The sequence below is a fragment of the Brachionichthys hirsutus genome, unplaced genomic scaffold (genome assembly GCF_040956055.1).
Source record: "Brachionichthys hirsutus isolate HB-005 unplaced genomic scaffold, CSIRO-AGI_Bhir_v1 contig_1405, whole genome shotgun sequence".
In the NCBI taxonomy this organism is placed as follows: Eukaryota; Metazoa; Chordata; class Actinopteri; order Lophiiformes; family Brachionichthyidae; genus Brachionichthys; species Brachionichthys hirsutus.
Genome location: NW_027180323.1, coordinates 84,833 through 108,411, shown reverse-complemented (window position 1 = coordinate 108,411; position 23,579 = coordinate 84,833). Strand labels below are relative to the sequence as shown.

Sequence of the window (23,579 nt, the reverse complement as noted above, 5' to 3'; positions counted from 1 at the left end):
GATGATAATTAGTGGAAGGGTTGGGGCAGTGTAGCAAGGAAAATTTAGAGCTCGATTTTGGGATTACTTCATGAATGGGAAAGTTGTGATTGGAACATTTTTCTAAAGCCACATTTTCTGTGGTCTATTAACATCATCTTCCTCTTTTCCTCTTAGAATGATACAAACCTGAATCAAAAATGTTCTTTGTCTAGAAACTGTAGCTGAAGCCATGCATCAGAGTTATTTATCATTTAGCATACTTTGTGGTGCACTGGTGTCGGACATTTTTGCCACGGCCTTCATGTAAAATTTAAACCTGAATGAACAAAGCTGTTGCATATTTAACACTGGTTTCACAAGCTATTTGATTCAGTCCATAGTCTTTGTGCTGTAACTAATATTGCAAAGCCCCTTCATTAAATGTTAAAAAATAGTCATGCCGGCTTTAAATATTCTTCCATTTCGATTTCCACAGTTCAGTGTCTGATTACAGTGAACAAGTATTAAGGCTAAATTGGGACATTTTCACGCCATAATTTGTGGAAAAATGTGCATTGGAGTTTACAGTTGCTACCTCTTAGTGGGATATGATGAAGGAGATTGGCCATTGAACAGTGGAGCTTATTCTGATCCCCTAATACAGCAGCCTTGTGCAAGCATCATCACACTGTACAGGGCCGCTGCACAGAGAATTAAATGGAGACTATGCAAAACGTTTGACTAAATCCGGAAACATTTTTGGGTAGTTCTTGGTTCAGCTCTCACACTATTGCTGCCGATTTAATTCCAAACCTTGTTTAAATGTTACCACAAAATCAGACAGCCATTACATTGTTGTAAAAAAAACAGCTACCGGTGAGGCCACTGGTGCACAGTTGTACATTTACATCTGTTTGCATTGGAAAGCATTTGTATCTCAGAAAAAACTAGCTGATTTTCTCAGGAACACAAGCTGTAATTCTAAGGCAGGTGTCTTTTTCAGTACAGGAGCACAATATTAGAGCTGCGAAGCCGTGAGTTTTATGAATTGAATAGTGCAGATACAATTCCATTTGTATCTGAACAATCTTTCATGAACAAACTTAGCAGGCATTAAGTTTTGCTCTCATCCTGAGGTGGGATTCTTCTTTGCTCTAGTGTGGAATGTAATGTTGATGTAGCACATGTTTAAATTAGATAAAAAAGAATGAAATGATCCAATGATTTCTACAGGATATTTTGGTTTTTTTTGCTTTCTCTGTAGTGGCCACTTTGCTGAAATAACATTTCTTAGTCAAATGTACACCCTTATTTCCCAGTGGTTCAATTACATTATTTTTTTTATTTTGTAACCTGAATTAAAGATTAACAATTTTTTGTACAACTCACATTGCTGCCTCTGCAATTCTCAACTTAATTAAATGATTGTCTCAATGAAGCTCATACAAGTTTGTGTAAGACAGCTACTTTACCATTTACATAATAGACAGGCCAAGCATATTTAAACCTGTGGCTCCACACAATATGGCTGAAATCTGCTCTGACTGGCCAATTTCCACTGGCCCACTGCCACAGAGGAAGTTGGAGGCACAACAATGTGCTATTCTGGCAGCAGGATGACTTACTGTTATCTTATATTTATGATACAGCAGGCTTATGGTGTTTATTTCACTTATTTAGTATGATTTAATTGGACATGACCTTTTTTGGGTCTCCTGTCAATTATTGAAATAATGGTTGGGTATAGAATTTTTTTCCCGACCAAGGTTTTCAGCACTTCAGTTTGAGAAAAATACAATCAGTTTATTTTTCTCTTAATCAGGCTTGATGAGAAGTAAGAACTACCAATTTATTTTCATGATGAATCTGTTGTCAAGCAGTTGCTTATTTCATTATCGCCCTGGCACACCGGACTGCATCTCCTGTGAGATGAAAAAGTGACTCTTGATATTTTTGGAATTTTAAATATGTATTTCTCAACACAAAAAAATGAAAGAGTGAGGTTTCTTTTCATTGGGTCCATATAAGACATGCAAAGAAGATGCGCCTTTTCACATCTTTAGAATTGTATGTAGAAACATGTTTTAAATGAGGGTGCCATCATTAGACTTTTGAGGCTCTTAAGATATTTTGGAAATGACAGAAAAATGCCTTTGCTATTTCTGTTAGATCGTACTGTATTTTCATGTATTGAGATTAATATTGCGTCAGGTGGGTCGGCCCTAATCTTGATTGCTATGAATTAACCAGACAACCCTTTCACTCTAACTGCTACGATGCTAATTTCTAACTATTGGCCACAGCGAACCTACATAACGCGGGACATCATAGCGACTGATGGCGGAAACAAAAGCACTTCTGTGGAATTGACAGTCACCATCACCAACGTGAAGAATCAGCCTCCACAGTGGGAGAAGGAAAGCTACAGTGTCACTGTGCCTGAAAACACCGCCAGGGACACGCCTATTGTGGTGCGTTGCCGTGTAACTGATTACAAGACACACGTTGTTTGGCTGGTTTCTCTGACTGTAATAGTTGCAATGCAGGCGAATGCTTTCTTTTGTTGTTGTTGCTTAATTACACTAAACATTCTGATAAACAAAAAACATGCAATAGAAAGCTTGCTGGTGTTTTAGTTTGATGTTGCAAGAAAAAGCTGACATTGCATTGCGTTTGCGAAACAAGTTTAATGACTCCAGACCATTTAAATCCACGCAAACTCCCTCCTTTGATATGCAAAATATATAGCTGTCAATCTAGAGAACATAGAAAAGCCCCCACCCCCAAGGCCTACACAGAGAGATTCACATGGAGAAATCTCAAGCCTTGCACAACAGCTTCACTGTCAACCTACACTTTATTGTTAATCAATCATTATAAATGCCATTTTAAATGATATTCTTTAACCACAAATATGGACCTGGAGTTCATATGTGAACGCATTTTCAGAGCACCTTTGCTAAGTGGTTAAAAATCCCAGAACATTAACCTCCTTTTTTGATACCAAGCTTTGAATATCCATCAGAAAAAAAGAGTGAAGAAGATTATTGCCCAAAGGCTTCAATCAATCCATTAAAACGGGGAGTTATCTTGAGGTGAATGTCCAACTGTGACATCATGCAGAGTGAGTCAGTTACCCGCATGAGTTTAAATTGGAAAAAGATTTCTTAATTTTCTTCAATAACCAGAAGCTTTTTTTCACATGCACAACTAGGGGCCATGTACTTTATATATATATATATACACACACACACACACGAGTTTTCCTTAATTTGCTAAAATAACCTGAGATTCAATCAGCCAAGCAATTTCATGATGTAACCCCTGATCTTCTTCTTCTTCTTCAGACCATTAAGGCGACCTCTCAGCTGGGTGACCCGAGGGTGACCTATAACTTGGAGGATGGGACGGTCCCTGAAACCAACATGCCAGTTCGTTTTTACCTCTCTCCTAATCGTGAAGACGGCTCAGCGTCCATTCTGGTGTCTGAGCCGCTGGACTATGAGACCACAGCCTTTTTCTCCCTACGGGTTCGAGCTGAAAACGTGGCTGCAGTGCCTCTCGCAGCTTTCACCACAGTATATATAAATATTACAGGTTTGCGCTCTACCTAGTTTAACTGTGCTGCACCAGCATTATGTTTTCTCTCCTAAATCTCTTCTCTCCCCAGATGTCAATGACAACGTGCCGTTCTTCACATCCTCCATCTTTGAGGCTTCAGTAACAGAAGGAGCGCAGACAGGGACTTTGGTTCTCCAAGTGTCAGCCCATGACAAAGATCTGGGCCTTAATGGAGAGGTCTGTGGCTACTTGGTTTTGTTCATGATTCGTCCCATCCCATTACACTTTTATACCAGATTTGGACCAGATCATGGAGGTTTGTGCCTCTGCAGCTGCTTGACTGTGACAATATTGGTCGGCGGGTTTAGCCTGTAATGTGAAGACAGACTGTGGCAATATAAAGGAGACATCCTGACATTTGCAGCTACAATCCTTTATTTTTCCCCCGCCCTTACACTATAGTGCTGAAAAGGAAACCGTTGCTTCATTTTCGCTGTCCACAGATCACTTACTCCCTGCTGAGTGACAACAGCGGCGACCACCATCTTTTCCGTGTTGAACCAAAACTTGGCACGATCCACACAGAAGCTGTGTTTGATCGCGAGGCCCGCAGCTCTTACCTGTTAGAAGTTCAGTCAGAAGACGGGCAGGAGTCGGCACGACCTGGCAAGAACAAGCTGCCAAACACAGGTGAGAAATGACCGTTTTTAGAGTGACAAAGAAAGAAGCTTTCACGAATCAGCAAATTGTGTTTGTGAAGCACATCCTTTTCCCTTTCTCTGTGTAGAGCAGATGAGCAAAAATGTCCTCCCCGGTGTTTACTCTAGTGATTTATGTATTTATTTATTTTATCATGGCAATGATAGATCAATCAGAAATGAGATTTTCCAGATCATGTGGGCCACTCCAAATGCTACAACACAGTAAAGATAATCTGGATCGTAATCTGGAACCGGTAAATACAAATATTTAAAGGGCTATATATATGGGGTTGCAGTGTGGTAGCAGAAAGTGGATTTCATGTACCTATCAAAGGAAAGTTGTTGTTTCCACACAAAAAGGAGGTCCACTTCTACCGTTGTGGAAAGTCATATGTTTTGGGAAACTGCTGATGATAAATTCTAAATTGTGGCAGGATGTTTCCAGGGTCCAGGAATTCTGTGGTATAACGCAGTTTGGCACGGGCTGACCCTGGCACCACTGTGGTGTGTGCTCGTCCCAGAAAATGATTGCTCTCCCTTAGCACAGGATTTCTGCTTTGTTTTGCTGTAGCTGTTTCTGATTATTCGTGCGTGTTTTTTAATGACACTGGCATCGGAGGTGGTATGGGGTCTACTGAGTGCTTTCTAGTTGTTTGTTTTGAGACAACTTTGAGCATGGCCTGCTGGCAGTGTCCTATTCATGAAACACAGCGTTGGTATTTCCCCATGCGCCCACAGGGCAATACTGAAAACTGAACCATGATGAAATTCTTTCTCTTGGCACTGTTTTTTTTTTTTGAACAGATTGCATTGGCATCACATTCATTTTACACCCTGGGACTGACTTAATGAATCTCCATTTGATTTATGCAACTCTCAGTCCTGACCAGACAGTCTCACATTCTCAAACATTTCATGGTTTGCTATTAAAATCCTCTTCCTTCTTCTTGTTTTTTTCCTTTTTGTCACTCAGTGTTCAAACAGCATGGGCTGCATGTTGTTTACCAGGTTCTCCTTGTGACACTTTGGCATTCGAAACGCCCATCGTCTGTATCTGGACTGACGTTTGCATTCAGGAGTGTTTGTGAAGGAGGTATTAGCGGTAAAGGGTGATGTTCGGGAGCAGTAAAGCCTTTTCTCCAGAGTTGCCGGGGGTGCTTAGCATTTGCAATGAGCCTTAGCTGTGTTTTGTGCTACGAATCTCCCACATCCAGAGGGGCTCGTCTCTTCTGCAAACATTACGTGTCTTGCTTCATCACCGCAGGGACACGAGAGGAGGAGGGAAACCTAAAAACAAGCCGAGGAAATAGAGCAGCCTTCTGTTTCCAATATCTCTTACTGTGGCAGCTCCAAATTAACATGTCACCCACGTGTTCTGTGAGCAGATGTCTAACCAAAGAAATGAGCATTGTAATGAGGATGGCACAGATAACGCATAAACACTTCTAAATATTGAACCTTCCCACTAGAGGGGTTCTTTATCGACTCTCCAGCAGAAAGCCAGCTTGTTGAAGACGTTTAGCTCATTACTTAACGTCTCCTTTCTGTTGTAAACAGTTAACACTGTTAAAACGTTAAAAGCTTGAGAAAATGAATAATGCATGTAATTTATGGTGCATCTTTCTGAGAACTGTTTCTCCTGATTCCCGTGTCAATGAGGCACATTTCATTGGCTTAAGTGCCTCTTCCCAACTAAACGGTGACAATGAATTGTAGAATCAATAAGCAGATGGTGTGAGAATCCGAACATACTGTTTTTGGTGTGTGTGTGAGTGTGTTTGTCTGCCGTGTCGTTTCATCTTGAGCCGCTGTCGTTTTTTGCAGACACGGCATATGTGAGAATTTTCGTCAGCGACGTCAACGACAATAAACCGGTCTTCGCTCAGCGACTGTATGAAGTCGGCGTGGACGAGAATGCAGATGTGGGCCTCGCTGTTGTCACTGTCAGGGCTGATGACGAGGATGAAGGTATGCTCAGTGAAGCAACGGGCTGAGACGTTTCAAAGGACAGTTCACTGTTGACAATTCCTAGAAATAAAGGCGAAGGAAGTGACCAAACTAGAAATAGAAAGGAGATTTTCTTACTTGAAATAACAGATATAATATTGCAGTCAGTCAGTTTCCCTTGGAGTGAGCTTATGTGCCAAGTTGACAACTTTTTCGAAGATGGCCTCTGCATCGGTATCAATGTGCAAAAAGAGACCCCGTGGGCAGTCCTTCCCGGTCTGGCCTGAGTTCTGCTTAAATCCTGTAGCGTGCTAGATTTAGCTGTAGTCATTTGAGTGCCTGCACATATGTTCCAAAAAGAGTGACATGCTCCCACACAGTAGGTGGGCGGGATTTAACCAATAAAGCAGTTGCTCATCCTCTGCGCAGCGGAAGTCTAAGATCCCTTTATCAGGCATGTTTAGGTCCGTTAATCAAGTATTTATGGTGAGCGGGGGTGCAGCTTAGGCCAGGCGGCGGCACTAATGATGAATGGCTGTGGAATAACACCAGCCCCCAACTTTTAAATTGCAATGCTGTTGCACATGTATCTGAGAAGCAATGCTCCAGCTGCTCCCCCCCCCCCCCCCCCCCCGTTGGAGCCGCATCCCGACAGATCCCAGCGGGAGGCGTGGAGCACTTTGTCAGCTGGGGCTTTGTTAATAGCACAGATTAGTGTGTTTTGTTGGGATTGGAGCTACTTTCCTCCAAGAGGAAGATTGAAAGTGAGGACTGTTCATTCCAGCGAGATTATTTTATCTGTTCCAGTGTTCAACGTTTACACTGGATGGTCTCCAAGGAGACCCGGTTGATAAGTTCAGATATTGACTTTCTCTTTACTAAACTACATCCTTTCGCCTTCTCTCTGGCCTCCGAATCATTCCCTGGAGGACACTATCACAGAAGCATTACAGTATCCTGCCTTTTTACTCTTGAGCTCCCCCTTACTTTATGGGGCAATCTTTACTTAATTAGTTTCTGTTTAAAGCTGTGCAATGTACAATGTTTCCATTTAATTAAGTAATCAAACGAAGAAAGGGATTCTTTGAAAAACTACCAGCGCGCAGGTCTCAAAGAAAATGAGGTGCAATACCCTTGTTGTTACACCATTCTGTTGATGCTGGAAGAAAAACAAGTGACAAAACCGAGGTCAGCAGCGTGTAGTAGTGGCTGAGGAAATAATGACACCAACAGCAATTGCTGTAAAGTATATTACCTTCTTAAAATGCTGCTTCTTGACTATACATGTGCATTTTCATATTATGTGCTTGCTGTCAGCTGCACATGAAATCAGAATCATGCATTCTGTTCTTCTCGCTACAGGTGCCAATGCAAAGGTGCGCTACCAGATTACATCCGGCAACAAAGGTGGCGTTTTTGACATTGAGCCAGAGGTGGGGACCATCTTCATTGCGCAGCCACTGGACTATGAGCAACAGAAGCGATATAAGCTGCTTGTCCTTGCCTCGGACGGGAAATGGGAAGACTATGCAGCTGTGGTGGTTAGTGTGGTCAACAAGAATGACGAAGCACCCGTGTTCTCTATGAACGAGTACTATGGATCTGTCACGGAGGAGCTTGATGGGTCGCCTGTGTTTGTGCTACAGGTAAGATACTGAGAGGACTGCAGCAGTTTATTCAGTCATTTCTGGAATCCATACACTTGCAATTATCTCTGCAACACTTTATATGTCAGCAACACCTCAAAGTATCCTCCTTGTGGAGCTTTATAATTGTGTTATTTCAGTGTATCCACTGTTTGTGCTGGGAAATGTAGCAGTAAGGTTGATCAGTGATGCCTGATCGGAGTTTATTGGTTTCATTAAGGTGGTCAGGAAAAAGTGCACACGAGTCAATGAGCTGTTGTAGGAATCCAAAAAGGAAAGACAACTCAGCTCATGGCTGATTAGAGAAAGAGGAAGCGATAAACTGGTTTGATCAGATGAACGAATATCAATTTTCTTAAGACGTCGCCTTTGTCTCTGCAGGTGACAGCGACGGACCCAGACAAAGACGCCGACCAGGGCGCCATACGTTACTCTATTCATGGCCAAGGGGCAGAGTCGCACTTTGTAATCAATGACATCACGGGAGAGATGTACGCCCAGCGCACGATGGATAGAGAAGAGCGAGCTGTTTGGCGCTTTGTTGTCATGGCAACAGATGAAGAGGGCGAAGGACTTACTGGCTTTACAGATGTTATCATCAACGTGTGGGACATCAACGACAACGCACCCGTTTTTACTTGTGAACCAGATAATTGCCAGAGCAGCGTCGGGGAGAACTCGCTGCCTGGAACGTTTGTTATGGAGATGACGGCGGTCGACCGCGACGATGCGGCCGTTGGTCAGAATGCCATCCTCACCTACCGGATTACCGAGTCTTCACATATAGGGGATGACATTGATCTTTTCGCCATCGATTCCAGCACGGGTACAATATCTGTGGCAGCAGCAGGTTTGGACCGGGAATTTTCTGACAGCCACCTTGTTGTAGTCGAGGCCCGGGACGGCGGGGGAATGACCGGTACAGCTACCGCCACTATAGTGGTGACAGACGTCAATGATCACGTACCGAAGTTCAGAGAGGATTGGTGCGGCGCTCATGTGCCTGAGAGCACTAATGAAGATGCTCCTATACTGGAGTTGACTGCTATGGACCTTGACTCTGGCACGTATGGACAGCTGGCCTTCAGTGTGGTGGCTGGAGACCCAGAGCAACGATTCTACACGCTGAGCCACAGGCAGGAGCAGACGGCCACTCTGAGGCTGAAGAGGAAGCTGGACTTTGAGAATCCAGCAGAGCAGCGGTTTAACCTCACCGTAAAGGTGGAGGACTCTGACTTTTCCAGCATCATCCACTGTCTGGTTCAAGTGGAGGATGAGAATGACAACGCTCCCATGTTTGTCCCAAGCTCCCACCTCCTCTCCCCTTTGCCTGAGGATGTCGCTGTAGGAACCAGCATCATTGAGGTTGTTGCCACCGACTCGGACTCGGGCCTGAATGGGGACATTCTGTACAGCATTCTCCCTCAGACTGACCCATATGGACATTTCACAGTCAGCCGGGGTGGCGTGGTCACAGTTGCCATGCCACTGGACAGGGAGACGGTGGCAGGCTACGAGCTGGTTGTCATAGCGACAGACGGGGGCACCCCAATGTTGACTGGCAGTGTCACGGTTGATTTCCAACTGCTGGATATGAACGACAACGGACCAGAGATGGAGACCGCCTATGCTCCGGTCTTACGGGAGAACAGTCCAGTGCCTCAAGTGGTCTGGCTCAACAAGAGCTCAGCTCTACTTCATGTGGTTGACAGAGACTCTCCAAATCACGGGCCTCCTTTTTCTCTGTCCCTGCTCGCACGCTACACTCTCGACTTCCACCTGCAGGATTACAGAAATGGCTCAGCCACACTCACTGCCTTGCGGAGGTTTGACAGGGAAAGACAGAGCGAGCTTCACTTGCCAGTGATTATGACAGACAGCGGCGACCCACCAATGACGGTCACAAACACGCTTACCATCACCATTGGCGATGAGAACGATAACGCCCATCAGGCAGGAGAGAAGGATGTCTACGTGCATAGCCGCAAGGGTGAGTTGCTTGCATCCTCTCGTTTCATTCTCTTTTCCTCCGTGCTTTTGCTGCAGAGCTTTCCACTGCAGGCAGGGCTTGAGTGAAGAGGGGAAACTGAGGCTACGGCTGACGGGAACGTTTCCACTCCTGTGCTTGGTTGGTGTAGTGTGGAATTCACAATCGCATTCTTCCTTTTGAATTCAAACGGGGTTTTGTTGTGTTAATGCCATTGTTGATTCCCTTCTCAAGCCCTCAGGAAATTCCTTCCTTGCCAGCATATGCCAAAAGCTTGCTGAACATCACATTATGATAAGGATCATGATTATTCCAATTTTTGTTTTATTATTATTTTTGCCTTTCAAGTAAGTTGGTTGGAAATGTTGACTTGTTAGTGATCTATATTTCAATTTCAGTAATTGTGAAAAAGAGCTGTGCCGTGACTCGTCTTGGCTGCCATTGTTTTCCCAGCTGCAGTACTCTGGCACTGTTGGTTGGTAACATAATCCACACTGAGGATAGCCCTGCTTCCTTATGATCCACACTCTCTATTCAGTCCTGCAGTGGGGCTTCACAGTTACAAGCATAATAAGTAGAACAAGAACACAAGAATGCAGGAGGAGAAGAGAGGGACGAAAATATATGTGTTGGCATCAGCAGATTCTGCCCAGATGGAATCAATGTGTGTGTGTGTATGTGTGTTTACTTTGAAAAGGAGGGGTGGCAAATACAGCACTGGGGAAGGTGTACGCCCCAGATCCTGATGACTGGGACAACAAGACCTACACTCTGGAGACAAGTGCAGCCAAGTAAGGGCTCTCATGCGAATTCATAGAATTCTTGCTTGAAAATATGCTGATCTTGAAATATGCGGCACAAGTACAAGTACACAAGTGTTAACGCAAGTAACCGGCCTCTGATTTGAGCGCCACTTTCCAACAAGACTGAAAGCACTGCTGTCGACAGACTGAATAATTGCCTTTCAAGAAATAAACTGTTCAGTGTAACTCAGGAATCAGTCCACACAAACACGCAGACAGTCTGCCTAGATCCAGGACCTTTTGCAGCTATTCATTATTCACACCCTCAAAATCTGATTAGAAATACCAGTTGCATATTTCCTTTGTTCAAATGACGAATTCTGACGGTTACTATGACAACCATCAAGCTCTGTTTGGAGCCCAAGAGTCTTCTGTTTTTTTCCCCCTCCTTGGCAGTTTATTTTTTTTGTTTGTTTGTGTTTCTTAACTTTTTTTCTTTTCTTCAAAATGAATTTGCATTCACTGCTTGTCAGATCAAACCAAGGTACAGCTCACCAACGGATTGGTACTCGTTTGTCTGCCATCTGCCACATCACAATCAAAAAGAGCTGCTCGTCTTTCTTCCCCCTCCCTCTCATCTCCGATTGAAGCGGTCCTCTTGATCTGAACAGCTGCTCTGTTTTTCCTCAGATACTTCAGTCTAAATCAGAGCACAGGAGCGCTGACCATTCGACAGAGCGTTCCAGCCGGCAGCTACTGGCTGAGGGTCGGGGTGTCTGATGGGGTGTGGCCCGATGTGATCTCGGGGGTCAGAGTTCATGTCAGGGAGCTGGAGGAAAAGGCCATCCTGTCGTCTGCCTCACTGCGTTTGACAGGTTGGTAGACGCAGTGACTCACCTGATAGCATAAACACGGTTTAAACCCTGAGCCACTGGATGCCCGTAGCTCTGTAGGTGTGTGATAGTTGCTGTAATTCAACTCTAATATCGTTTCTGTGCCTCAAAGTGGTCCCCCCCAAAACCATAAGTCAGGCCAATATTTAATCTAAAACATTTTTACATTTCACTCTCTGTCTCGGTCTTCAATCATGGAGAGCTTTTGATGTTCCTGCTGTCATTAAATCACTTTGTGGAGACGGTGCTGAAAGAAACAGCAGCTGCCAAAAGCATGAATAAAGCCTTTCTCTTTATTGAGTGATTATCAGCTTGTCAATCCAGTTAATGCTGAAATTATAGGCTGTCAGGAGATATGTTCATACTTGCATTACTTCTCAAAGCATTGCAAAGCAGCCAGCCACACTGCCGGGTGGTTAGAGTTTTATTTTTTTTTTTTCAATTTAATTTTATGTACAGTGGTACCTCGACTTACGAATGTCCCTACATCCGAAATTTTCAGGTTACGAAGTTTCTGAATGGGAAAATATTGCCTCTTGTTACGGAAGCATTTCAGGATACGAGGTGAACTCTGGGAGCGGCGAATAGCGCTATTCGCCGCTCCCAGAGTTCCCCGAACGTAAACAAACTTGTAGCTGCTCTGCCATCTGCCTGGCAACCCGTTGCGTATGCGTGTATCTCAGCATGCTATTCGTGTCCCCCTCGTGTCCCCCGGAAAAAGTGTTGACAAGTCGGGCTATTGCTCATTATGATGACGTCTGCCTCGCACATTTCCGACGGATTGTCAAAAGCCGGCAAAAGCAGACGTCATCGGATCAGTTTTTCAAGAAACGCGAGGCAGAAAACACCGCAAAGGACCAGTAAACAAAGAGGACAAAAAGTAACAGCTAACAGGTAGATTAATATTTTAAAAAAATATCATAATGTAGCGTCCGTCGGACGCTGGAATAAGCACACGACGGGTAACTCTCTGTGTGTGTGGGTGCCGCGAGGAGGAGGAGAACGGGAGAGCTGCGGGAGCTACGCAGCTCTCCCGTTCCCCTCCTCCTCCCCGCGGCACCCACACACACACACCGCCCCTCCTCCCTGGATGCCTTTGCGGACTCTCTGCAGCGTAGGAATAATGAACACTCCTAAAACATGAACCGTTACAATACTTTTGCGGGGCTTGGAACGGATTAGTGCATTTACATTCAAAATGCGTCTCTACTTACGAAGTTTTCACGTTACGAGGTTAGTCCCGGAACGGATTAAATTCGTAAGCTGAGGTACCACTGTAATTTGTTTCTGTCAGTCTCTCAGAGCAAATCAGAGTTATAAAGGTCAATTTCAAAGTGTCAGGTAAAGTCCTTGACATTTTAAAAACCATTTGGTGAACAGAGTTGATGCCTCTGACTCCGAGTCGTTATCCTTTTCGGAGATTAAAGATGACTGCTCACATTCTCCAGATAATATTGGTGGGTGTCGCCGCAAACAGGATTGATTTTCCGGTCATTAATTATTTTTGCACAAGGAAGTTCTTCAAGAGCCCCCTAACTTTATTCCAATGATGAAACGAATGCGTTTTACTTGATTGCATCACAGCTCATTCCCCTTTACGGATGATTCATTAAATGGATCAATACAGCGACATATTCAGCTGCATCTCATGCTAATGGAATCAGCCTTTCATCAACTCTGTTGTTGACGAGTGGCCAGTTCTTACTGCAATGAGTCCCGGCTCTCTCTGTGTCCCGAAGGCATCACAGCAAGAGATTTTATCGACTCGCGCGTCGAGGGGACGAGCCGGCTGGAGATGTTCTGGGACTTCCTGTCTGAGACCCTGTCCGTCAGAACGGGGAATATCAATATCTTCAGCATAGCAGACCGAGAGGAGAAAACCGTGGACATCCATTTCTATGTGCTAACTGATGGCGGCTACCTGCACCCAGTGACACTGCATGCTGTCCTCGCTGCAAATAAAGAGCAGGTATGTATAGCATTGTGTGTGGTAGATAGAAATCAATGCTCACATATAAAGCGACACACCTGGGAACGACAGGGGAAGAGATAACAGCTTTTTAGCTGCCTCTTTATTTTTAACCCCGTTTTTCTGACTGTTTTCTGCTTGGCCTTGTCATGTATCTATGTCTCCATCATTCATTCTTTCTCCACACTGCCTTTCCTTTCCAAATAACTTTCTTTCTTACATTTTTCTATTATTTTGATTCCTCCATCATTTCCTACTACAGTATGTCTCGTTCATTTGCACTTGAAGGGTATTAAAAGGCTTTATGCAGTTTTTGTTTCTCCTTCATCTTTGATCGCCCCCCTCACCGCCAACACTGGAGTTGCAAATCGTCTCTGACGATAACTGTAATCCCATTTTCCCTCCCTTCTTTCACTTTTCTGACTCTCTGTAGTTGCAGTCGCTACTCCGCGTCCACGTAGACCAGGTGCAGGTGGACGAGTGTGTGCACACAGACTGCAAGAGATCCGGTGGCTGCTCCACGAAGCTAAGCGTCAGTGACTCCCCCACCCTGGTGGACTCGGGTGCTTTCTCCCTGGTCTCAGTAAAGCTGGCGTCTTCAGCTGTGTGTGAGTGCGCTGCCAGGGAAATGATGCACCTACCCTGCTCCACCTACTCCAGCAACCCCTGCCTTAATGGTGGAACCTGTCTCAACACACAGAACGGCTACAGGTGAGAGGCTCATCTGCAGAATCAGGAATAGGAGTTTCCTGATGTGCTGCAGTCGATGCTTTTGTCCTGTTAGACTTAAGAGTGACACTTCGGGAAATTTAGCAAACTATCCCATATGAAAAAAAAAAAATTGAGCCCATTTCTTTATGTACATGTTGAGGATGGAACTGCCAGGGAACAGGGCTAGAGGACGACTTAGGACTAGATACATGGACGTAGCGAGGGAGGACATGAGAGTGGCTGGTGTTTGGGAGGATGATGCAAAGGACAGGGTGAAGTGGAGAATGTTGATTTGGTGTGGAGACCCCTCAAGGGACAAGTACAGTATGTGCATGTACACATATCAAAGTGCATCTTTAATTAGTCTGTTGGATGTACCGACATGTATTTTACAATTCTAGCACCCTGTCTTGCAGGAATTAACAGTAGTGATGGAAAAAAAAGCACGCATGAATTTCATGTTGAAACTCTACACATAAACCATAAATATCGATACAAATATAGACATTATAATGGCGTTCCAAAGGTCTCCATGGATGTCACAGGGGAAACGGAACATATTTCATTTCATGTACAGACTAATGCGCAGATTAAATAAATATAGGGCAAAGGGATTAGTGCAGCTCTGCCCCCCCCCCCAATCCTCGCAACTACTCCAAATCTCATTTCATGACATATATATGAACATACAAGACATTCAAAGGCAGACTATTATTAGAGGATATACAGAACAGTTTTTGTTTTTTTTGCTTTTATATATAAAATAGGCTCTGCTGCAGTTTATATCCACACCGTTGAAAAAACCCCTTGTTCAATGTGAAGAATATCTCCTCATATGCTTTATATGTCCCATCGTGTGTGATAGGAACACACATTATTCCCTTTCCCAAAGGAGTTTAACAGGCCACCTCAGTTGGTGGTTGATCAGATATTGTCAGTCAGAAGAGAAAGTCCCGTCCTTCTTGATTTGAGTTGGCATGGCTCTCAGGAGAAATATGAAAAGAGCAGTGAAAGAGTGAGTTGCTTGGTGTGTGATTATGTATGCATAAAGCTACACTCTACCTAAGCCGTCTCTTTCGCTCCGTATGGATCAGTATTCCTGACATGTGTTGCCCCTCTGCAGAATAAACAGTGATGGAAAGAAACAGCTCCTAACAGCCTCAGTACACACAGATTTCCTCAGACACTGCATGAAAATAGATGGCTTTGACATTATCAGTAATGCCAGCTTGTCTCACATGCCTGCAGTGGAGGGAACAGGAAGAGATCAACCGGTCCCCCTTCATCCTAAACATCTCAGCGATGGAGTGGACTTTGTTTCATCACTGCACACGCCTGTTCTTGTACAGAGCTTTCGTACGATTCTTTTTTATTTATCTTTTTATTCGGGCCTCAAGAACAGTTTCTGTAAGAGCAGTTATCCTTAACAGGCGTGCGCTAATCAAAGTAGACATCTCACTGCGAGAAGAACTTAATTACGCCGATATCATCCGGACATTGTATTACCTTAAGAATGAAAAGGAGGTGAAAAAGACGCTTGAGAATCAAATCCAGGAATTCCGTGGCGGTACTGCATATAGGAAAGTGAGCGAAATATAATTAGTTAACTCTTAACAAAGGAGATGTGATTTGAGGCGCAGGAGTAGTCTCCAGAGGGTTCCGCTCAGGGAGCTGTGATAGATAAAGAATAGACCGGACTAATGTTGTGCTCATAGCTAATTGATTTAAAGTAGAATTGAATATTCAGGGCCTGATGGTTCATGCGAGGAATTGATTGATACGAGTAAAAGTGCTCTCTTAACTGTCCGTGAAACGTCAGGATGTTAACATCAAAGACTTTTCCAGAGCGAATCAAAACGATTGTCACGTCCGTCCCTGTGCACGGAATCAAGAGATTGGACTGCGTTAAGATACACCAATGACACTGATTCTTTCTTTCCCTGTGTTTTAGCTTGACTTTCTGCACTTTTTCCTTTCTCTATGGCGCTACAGATGTCACTGCCCCCCACAGTTTGATGGGCCTGATTGTCAGCAGACTGGAATCAGTTTCCTTGGCAACGGCTATGCCTGGTTTCCCCCCATAAAGCCGTGCTTTGATAGCCATCTTTCACTGGAGTTTAAGACCGAGGAGGACGATGCACTGCTGCTGTATGCCGGCCCGTTGGCCACGCTCCTGCCTGGGGATGCCGAAGACTACATGGCCATAGGTAAATAATGAGTCTGGATAATTAGGTGTGCCAAAATGCCTGTGGGCCTTAACTGCTCTTAATTTCATGTGCTTAATTACTGGGTGGTAGCCAATCAGACAGAAGAGGGACATTTCTTCATTATTGCACTGCTGAGGGAGATCAGCTTTCTCTCTGCTGAGTATTTACATAAAGTTGTGCTACACTGGCAAACTAGTTTGACTATTTTAATGTCTTCATACTACTTTGTTGTATGCCATGTAGGATTGTTTTATTTGTCCCCTGCCTCATTATCCAACCAGTGGTTCATCTTCTTCGTAGACGCCCTTGGATGGTAGACATTCAGTTCTCAAGGAAACACATGAGCAGGGTTTATTGTTGCTCACACAAAAGAATGACCTTCAATACACCAGTAAAGAAGTATAATAAAAAAAATGTTAGCAAGCTGAAAAGGAGATTGTGAAGAGCACAGATTGTGCAAGATATAGATTTTTGTGTAAACTAAAGGCACAAAGACCAAAAGCAAAACCCAGCCTCATCACTAATTGTGATCACGAATACTATCAATGGTCTTTTTGTTTACATTTGTTTATTTGGTTGGCTAATTAAATTCAAATTACACAATGCTGTAAAGCAATCCAGGTTATTATTAAAAGTATTAGAGCAACGTACTCTACATTAACAACTGAATATATAATAATATATGAATATTAGACACCCTTTGCTATATGCAATACCGCCACGGAATTTGTAAAGTACTAAACATTAACAACAATGGTTTTGCAAACGTATGAAAACACATTTGCACATTAGAAATAACAATGTTATTTGTCTATTTAAATGTCGTTCAACATATCATAAGGTTGTGATCAACGGACAAACTCAATGGATCTCATGTACAGCTGCGCTTGTTCATCAGTCTTTACCCATAAATGACGGTTTTATTAGAATTACTTTGTCATAATTAACCATTTATAAATAAATGCAGAATAAATAGTGATGTGAACCATATTATAATGTTAAGAACATTTATCTCTTCAAGATCCCCTCCATGCAAAATTATCCATTTGTGGCTTGCAGAAAGAAAGTTACGACAAAATCCTAAAAATGGAACCCCATACTTCTCCCTCACTTAAATTCCATAATGAATCCTGGTGAGAATATTTTAATGTTTGTTTAATAACTGCTGCAGCTGGGTGTGTGTGATGTCACTGTAAAGTCTGCTCTAAGTGTGCTTCAATGCTCCACCTTTCCACATTGCACCTGTGTGTGATAAATAATTGATCGGGATTGGTATCTCAAATAGTTGAAAAGTGTTAACTTTTTGCTGATGGGTATCTGAAAATGAGTTTTTCAGTCAGCGCAGAGAAAATCTAGAATTGTATTGATGAATATTGAATCAAATTTGGCACATCTTTACAGTGATGCTTGAACATGTAGCAAGAAGATAAGCATAGGTTTGACTGGAGAGGAACTTTAAGTCACACTTGACAGAAGGATGCTGAGTTAATATTACATAATCATGATTAATAGTTTATTAATGCTCTTTGAGGCCTTATTTTAAAGTGGAAAACAAGTTTCCCTTAAGACGTCATAAATTTACAAGTGCTGAAAAAAACCTGGAAATCCATTCATCCTCCATTTTAAAATGTGCATTTTTTATTATCACTCTTATTATTCTTTCATAAATATTTTATCATTGTTTCTCTTTACTTTAATTTCATGAACAATCAAAAGGGAATCTGTCTTGTGATGTTCACATGTGTTGCTGCTACGAGGCAGTGACACGCTGGGTCTCCTACTGTGTTCGTCTTTCTCTTTTTGTTTTTTCATTGTATAAATCATTGAGTTTGGGGATTTTTATGACATTTTACTTACTTTATAGGATGCCCTTGTACGTTTGCATGTAAGATGCTTTTATTATTGTTTTCAAAGCTCAAAAAAGTCCTTCATAACAAGATGTACTGTACTTTGCTGCATGTCTAACCCAACAAGTCAAATCAAAATCGGGTAGTTTATGCACGTTGGATATGTCGAGAAAAAAACCCAAAAGAGAAAGCATCACAATCTAAAAGAAGGTGGAGAAGAATTCCCAAACCCAAATCTGTCCCCGTCATTTTTCCAAACATCCCACCAAAGTCCATGAGAATATAATAAGTATTTTTGTAATTAATTTATCTTCTTTTGTATCATTTATATATAATGACATGTTAAAAACAAGCACCTAATTTCATAAGAATTCACACAGCTCACTGTGAAAAGTAATTCAAGTGAACCGACATTGTAATTAAATTTTTTCCCCAATTTTGCCGGCATATGTGTTAAAAAAATAAATAATTTATCAATAATGATCTTTTTGTTCCCTCACAATCTTTCCATCAGAGCTGATTGGTGGGACGCCCAGTCTGAAAATTAATCATGGTTCTGGTACCTTGGTTCTCCAGTTAACAAATAGTATCGGGGTTGCTGATAGACGCTGGCATCGCCTTGATGTGAAGAGCAACAGCAAAGTAAGACAAGCGTATTTACATGGAGTGTATGAACGAGTCCGACAAAAATTAGTTCGGCCCTTCATAGACATTGCAATTTTTTGTGTCTGGCTCTAGTATACTCGCGCAGTCACATGATTTGCAGCGGCAATGATCTCTTTCTGCTGTCCTGCCAATTTAAAGGAAGTGCGCTTCACTCTCGATCGATGCTCCAGCGCGATCATCATGGAAACAGAAGGTGTTGACTCATGGGCAATGACAGAGGACCGCTCATCCTGTGAAATCCGGGGGGTCACACCCAACAGGGACAAGTAAGATTCATAATTAATTGTGACAAATCCGAGAGACAATGCGCCATGTATAGTCCTAAAGGGAGCCAATGATTATCCCAGGCCTCTCAGAGGTAAATACATGTTATTTATGTCACTGCGCAGACAGGGAGAGCCCAAAAGCACGACAGGAGAAAGGAATCCAGTGACGTAACTTTAATGTCAAATCAAACTCAGGTGACCAGGAGACAAATCAGCACAGGGGCAAGCAAACACACGCAATCTAAAAGACGGGCAGGCTTGGTACACATGAATCAAAATCAGAACAGGAGAGCTGGGGAGGAGGAACGAGTCGCTGACAATCTGGCAGAGACATGAGGACTGAGCAGAGTATCTGTGGTGTGAGAGCTGATTGGGAGATGAGCTGCAGGTGATCACAGAAGCGCAGTTGACAGGAATGAGCCCATTTCAGGAGTAGGGGGAATCTGGAAGACATGAGAGGTTTGTGCTTAAAAAAATACTGCTCGTACTCATACTGTGGCAATTTGTTAGGTTTTTAAGAAGAAGCAAATGAGTAAATGCTTGTTTTGACCTGTTCTGTGCCAAAACGTTGCCATTTGAAAAAAATCTCCACTGGTTATTTTAGGCTTTTATTTGGTTTGCAGAGCTCTCACCCTTCAAAGGTCTCCTTTGCAGACAAACGGGCAGCAGTTTGCAACTTGGTGAAAGAGAAAAGGGATATTTTGCTTATGTGCTGGCATGATGATATTGTACATTTATTATATTTACCTATTATTGAGAGTGTCGCGGTCAAACAATAGAGATATTTCGAGATATCGAGTTCAACATGGTCTAAAACGGAGAACGCAGCAAAGTCTGAATCATTAAGAGCCCAATATTGTTCTGTCGTATTTTGCTTGGTGATTAACTTGAATTATTAACTGATCACCACAAATGTTGCAGACTCATTTAATGTTGACAGATTTTCAAACATCTAATTCATTGCTACAACTCTTAGGCTCGTCCCAAGAATCAGCAACACCTGCCTGGAGCAGAGTCAGTTTCGGTTTCTGCTCTAATAAGCAATAGGCTCTTGTCTCACAGTTCATCGTCGGTGTATAAAACGTTTATGCTGACTTTTTCACACTTTGTTTGTTCAGTTTCTCAACATACTGAACTGTCCTTTCCCCAGGGACATTATTATATTACTAAACGTTATATGCAATGCTATAATTTTTACGCTTATTCTTAAAATGGTCAACCCATCTGTTCGGAGTGTGTTTCTGCACATGCCCAATATTAGCTTTGCCCCAGCCGAGTCTGTTTGCCCCACTGTGGGCTTGGCTTACTGCCACGCTTATTGTTTTTGTGTGTAATTATGCAATGAGTTTGTGAAGTGTAACAATCTACCTGAGGGCTTTGCAGCTCTAATTCATTTTAATAACTTCAGCATTTTAAGAGGCTTCCAGAACGGTTGACTGCAGTTGCTGCATTTGACTTTCGACTGATTAGGTATTTACATCATCATAAACATAATGCGATAGTTAACGGGCAAAAGCCAGACGATCGTTTCCACGCCGCTCGCGGAAACAACCGACTTGAGCTAAATCAGTTTGGGTTTGGATTGATTCAACCAAAAATCAATTCACCCACTATGCATTACTTTTTCACTGTTTAAGAACAGCATGGATAAGATACCGTAGTATCACAAAGCGGCAAACATTGGGACAGCCTCAGAGAGGAAAGAATGCAAGCGTGAATTAAACCTCGACAGATTATATGCTGTTCCTGTTCTTCTGTTTGCATTATGCGTTTCTTTATATTGAAAGGTGCGTGTTGTGAATTATAACCCCAGAGAACCCGCGATTGTTTGCTTGTCACTGACGTGCATTCATCCCTTATCGTTCGTGTTCTGAGAGTACGTTTTTGTTTGCAGGTATCTAAATGGAACTCATGTAATGCAGCTGGGAGGTGTCTATGAGAACATATCATATGAATACCCACAGCTGCAGCACAAGCGCTTTTCCGGATGCATGAGGAACCTGCTTGTGGATACCAAGGTACTGTGAGGAGCATGCAGAAACGGCTAGCTTTGCATCGCCTGCATATGAATCGATCGCTATGTTGTATAGGCCTTCGTTCTTTATCTGTTCAGAGGACAGGCGCTATATTTCAGATAAAGGAGGACTTCACTTCAATATGAATTTATATTTGTCCTCAAGGCTACAATAGGAAGCCTGAGGAATGTAAATGTTACCTCTATTTGAGTCTCTGTAGTCCACGCGGATCTTTTCTTATCCTACTCTCCATGCTGTTTCCCTCCTTCTTCGACCGATGAACAAAATGGGGTGTGAGGTGGCGTAGCAGTTAGCACTGTCACCTCTCAGCAACAATGTTCTGGTTTTTTTTTGTATGTTCTCTTTGGGTTCCTCCCATCACAAGTGGCTCTTTCACATTTTATTCAGCCCAATAGAGCAATTTATTATGTTTTTCTTCAAGGATGTCACATTTTTATGGACAACCGATTCTCCATGCAAATTTAAAGACCAAGAGGTTATTGGACTTTTCCCATTTTGCTGTGCCTAGCTTGGTATTTGTTTTGCCTGTTTGAGTTTAATAATAATTTTGTATCTTAAAGGCAAGAGAAAGAATATTAAAACAGGTGCAGATACGTTTTGTGGAATATTAATTGTGCTATTACATATTACTGCAAAACTGTTAATATTTTATACTTTGTTCCATAAAAATGTGAACTAAACTAATTTCTTCAGTCTGGTAAACCTCTGCTTCTAGTTTTCAGGGGAAGAGGGCAGACATACTGGATCTCTTGCAATTTTAATGGAATGCTTTAGATTTTATTTTCTTGTAGATTTTGTGTATATTCAGTGGTTTTCTCTTTAAATAACTGTTGTCATGAGGTCAAACACAAATCTTGAGGTCAATGCCTTCCTCGTACTAATTTTCAACATTTTAAATAGAGATTTAAATAAATGAATCAAAATCACTTGTCATTCACCTTTTATTTTCATATATATTTGCTGTGTATTCATATGTATAAATGCAGAAATGAAATGCCTCCTGTAAATGATTACAAATCAGAGTTAAATTTTAGAAGTGGATTTTTATTTATCTAAAAACAAATCTAAAAACTACTGAGCTGAAAATATTATTATTAATTATTATCAGGTTTTAATAAACAGTCTAATTCCTTATCTAAACATCAGCACACACAAATGCAGCAACAACAAACATTCAGATAAGCCAGATATTTGTTCCAATTGAACAATATTTTTGGAGTGCGATAATTTATTTGGGGAGAGGAAAAATAACAATTAAAAAAATATGAACTCTACATATGCGATCCCTCATGTCAGCGAGGGATTATTATACAGGAGCTCAAATTAGGCAGCTGCCGGCTGGTGAAAACCTACCTACTGTTTACATCAAGATGATCCTTTGGAGCTTCCAGAACCTTAAGGACAACTTTAATCAGTAAAGTCAAATTAACAAATCAATTATTTTGTTGGTGTGGAATTCCCAAAATGCCTCACCACAATAGAGAGAGGGAGATATAAATCCTTGAAGCATACAAGGCTATTACTTGCCAGGATTTAAATTATATTTAGTTATTCAAAAAGACCATGCTGAATACTAAAGCAAAATGAAAAGTGCAAGCTATTTTCACAATAACACTGGGAAGAATGGGGAAGGATCTGCAGACAGTGCTGGCTAATGACCAGCTCTCCTTCATGGAGAGGATTCAGGTGGAAGCATGTCACCTGTTTTCCTCTGTACTCCGGCTTCAAAGACAAAATGCTGTAATCATCCAGCCTGCTGGAGGTCCAGTGGAAGCATAAACGGCAAGCTGCTTTCATATTTTCTGAAAGTGTTCCTCTGTGGATACATTTTGGAAAAGCGTCTACAGAGTTACGGAGGCAGGTTTTATGACAAAAATGCATTTTCATTTTTAAGTCGTGTGCCTCGGCCATCTGAAAGAGCTCCACTGAACAAAACAAGATAAATACTGGTTTAGGGTGTTTTTGGTGGGCTGTAAAAATGACTCGAGAAAGACAAAACTGCCATTAATAAAGGGATCGACTTCATTTATACAGTAATCTGAGATGGAAGATATTACTTTTGGACTTGGTCAAAACATCCGATCCCTGTAATCCAACTTTTTGTATAGCAGTAATATACTGTACATACATTAAAACATTTTTCCTTGATTTGAATGTGTTTATATTTAGGTAGATACTTATATCTGATTGTGTATTTTATAAAATCTACCCCATAAGTGTGTCCATTTTATAGACAGCTTGCATAATATTTCATACACCTAGAATTCCTTTTTAATGGCTTAATATCCCGCTGAAGGGTAGACTATTTTCTTTTACATATGGCAGAGCAGAAATATAAAAGGAAAAATAAAGCTGCATAAAGTGAAAATATACACATAAATTATAAGTTGAGTAAGTTGTGTAAAAGGGTATATAAAGAATATATAAACTATTAAAAA

At 42.1% G+C, this 23,579-nt stretch overlaps 1 protein-coding gene across 1 annotated transcript in view; it reads left to right on the top strand.

Annotated features, from left to right (window-relative positions):
* The window catches only part of LOC137912719 (neural-cadherin-like), a 73,914-nt gene that overhangs the window by 35,352 nt on the left and 14,983 nt on the right, over positions 1 to 23,579 (top strand). The window contains exons 12-26 of the mRNA XM_068756853.1: positions 2,265 to 2,432; positions 3,309 to 3,558; positions 3,632 to 3,759; positions 4,026 to 4,212; positions 6,048 to 6,191; positions 7,533 to 7,816; positions 8,198 to 9,806; positions 10,501 to 10,594; positions 11,237 to 11,421; positions 13,179 to 13,408; positions 13,842 to 14,119; positions 16,112 to 16,326; positions 18,688 to 18,815; positions 18,978 to 19,105; positions 21,000 to 21,123. Of these exons, the coding sequence (XP_068612954.1) occupies positions 2,265 to 2,432; positions 3,309 to 3,558; positions 3,632 to 3,759; positions 4,026 to 4,212; positions 6,048 to 6,191; positions 7,533 to 7,816; positions 8,198 to 9,806; positions 10,501 to 10,594; positions 11,237 to 11,421; positions 13,179 to 13,408; positions 13,842 to 14,119; positions 16,112 to 16,326; positions 18,688 to 18,815; positions 18,978 to 19,105; positions 21,000 to 21,123 (4,152 nt within the window). The remainder of the gene's footprint in view (positions 1 to 2,264; positions 2,433 to 3,308; positions 3,559 to 3,631; positions 3,760 to 4,025; positions 4,213 to 6,047; positions 6,192 to 7,532; positions 7,817 to 8,197; positions 9,807 to 10,500; positions 10,595 to 11,236; positions 11,422 to 13,178; positions 13,409 to 13,841; positions 14,120 to 16,111; positions 16,327 to 18,687; positions 18,816 to 18,977; positions 19,106 to 20,999; positions 21,124 to 23,579) is intronic.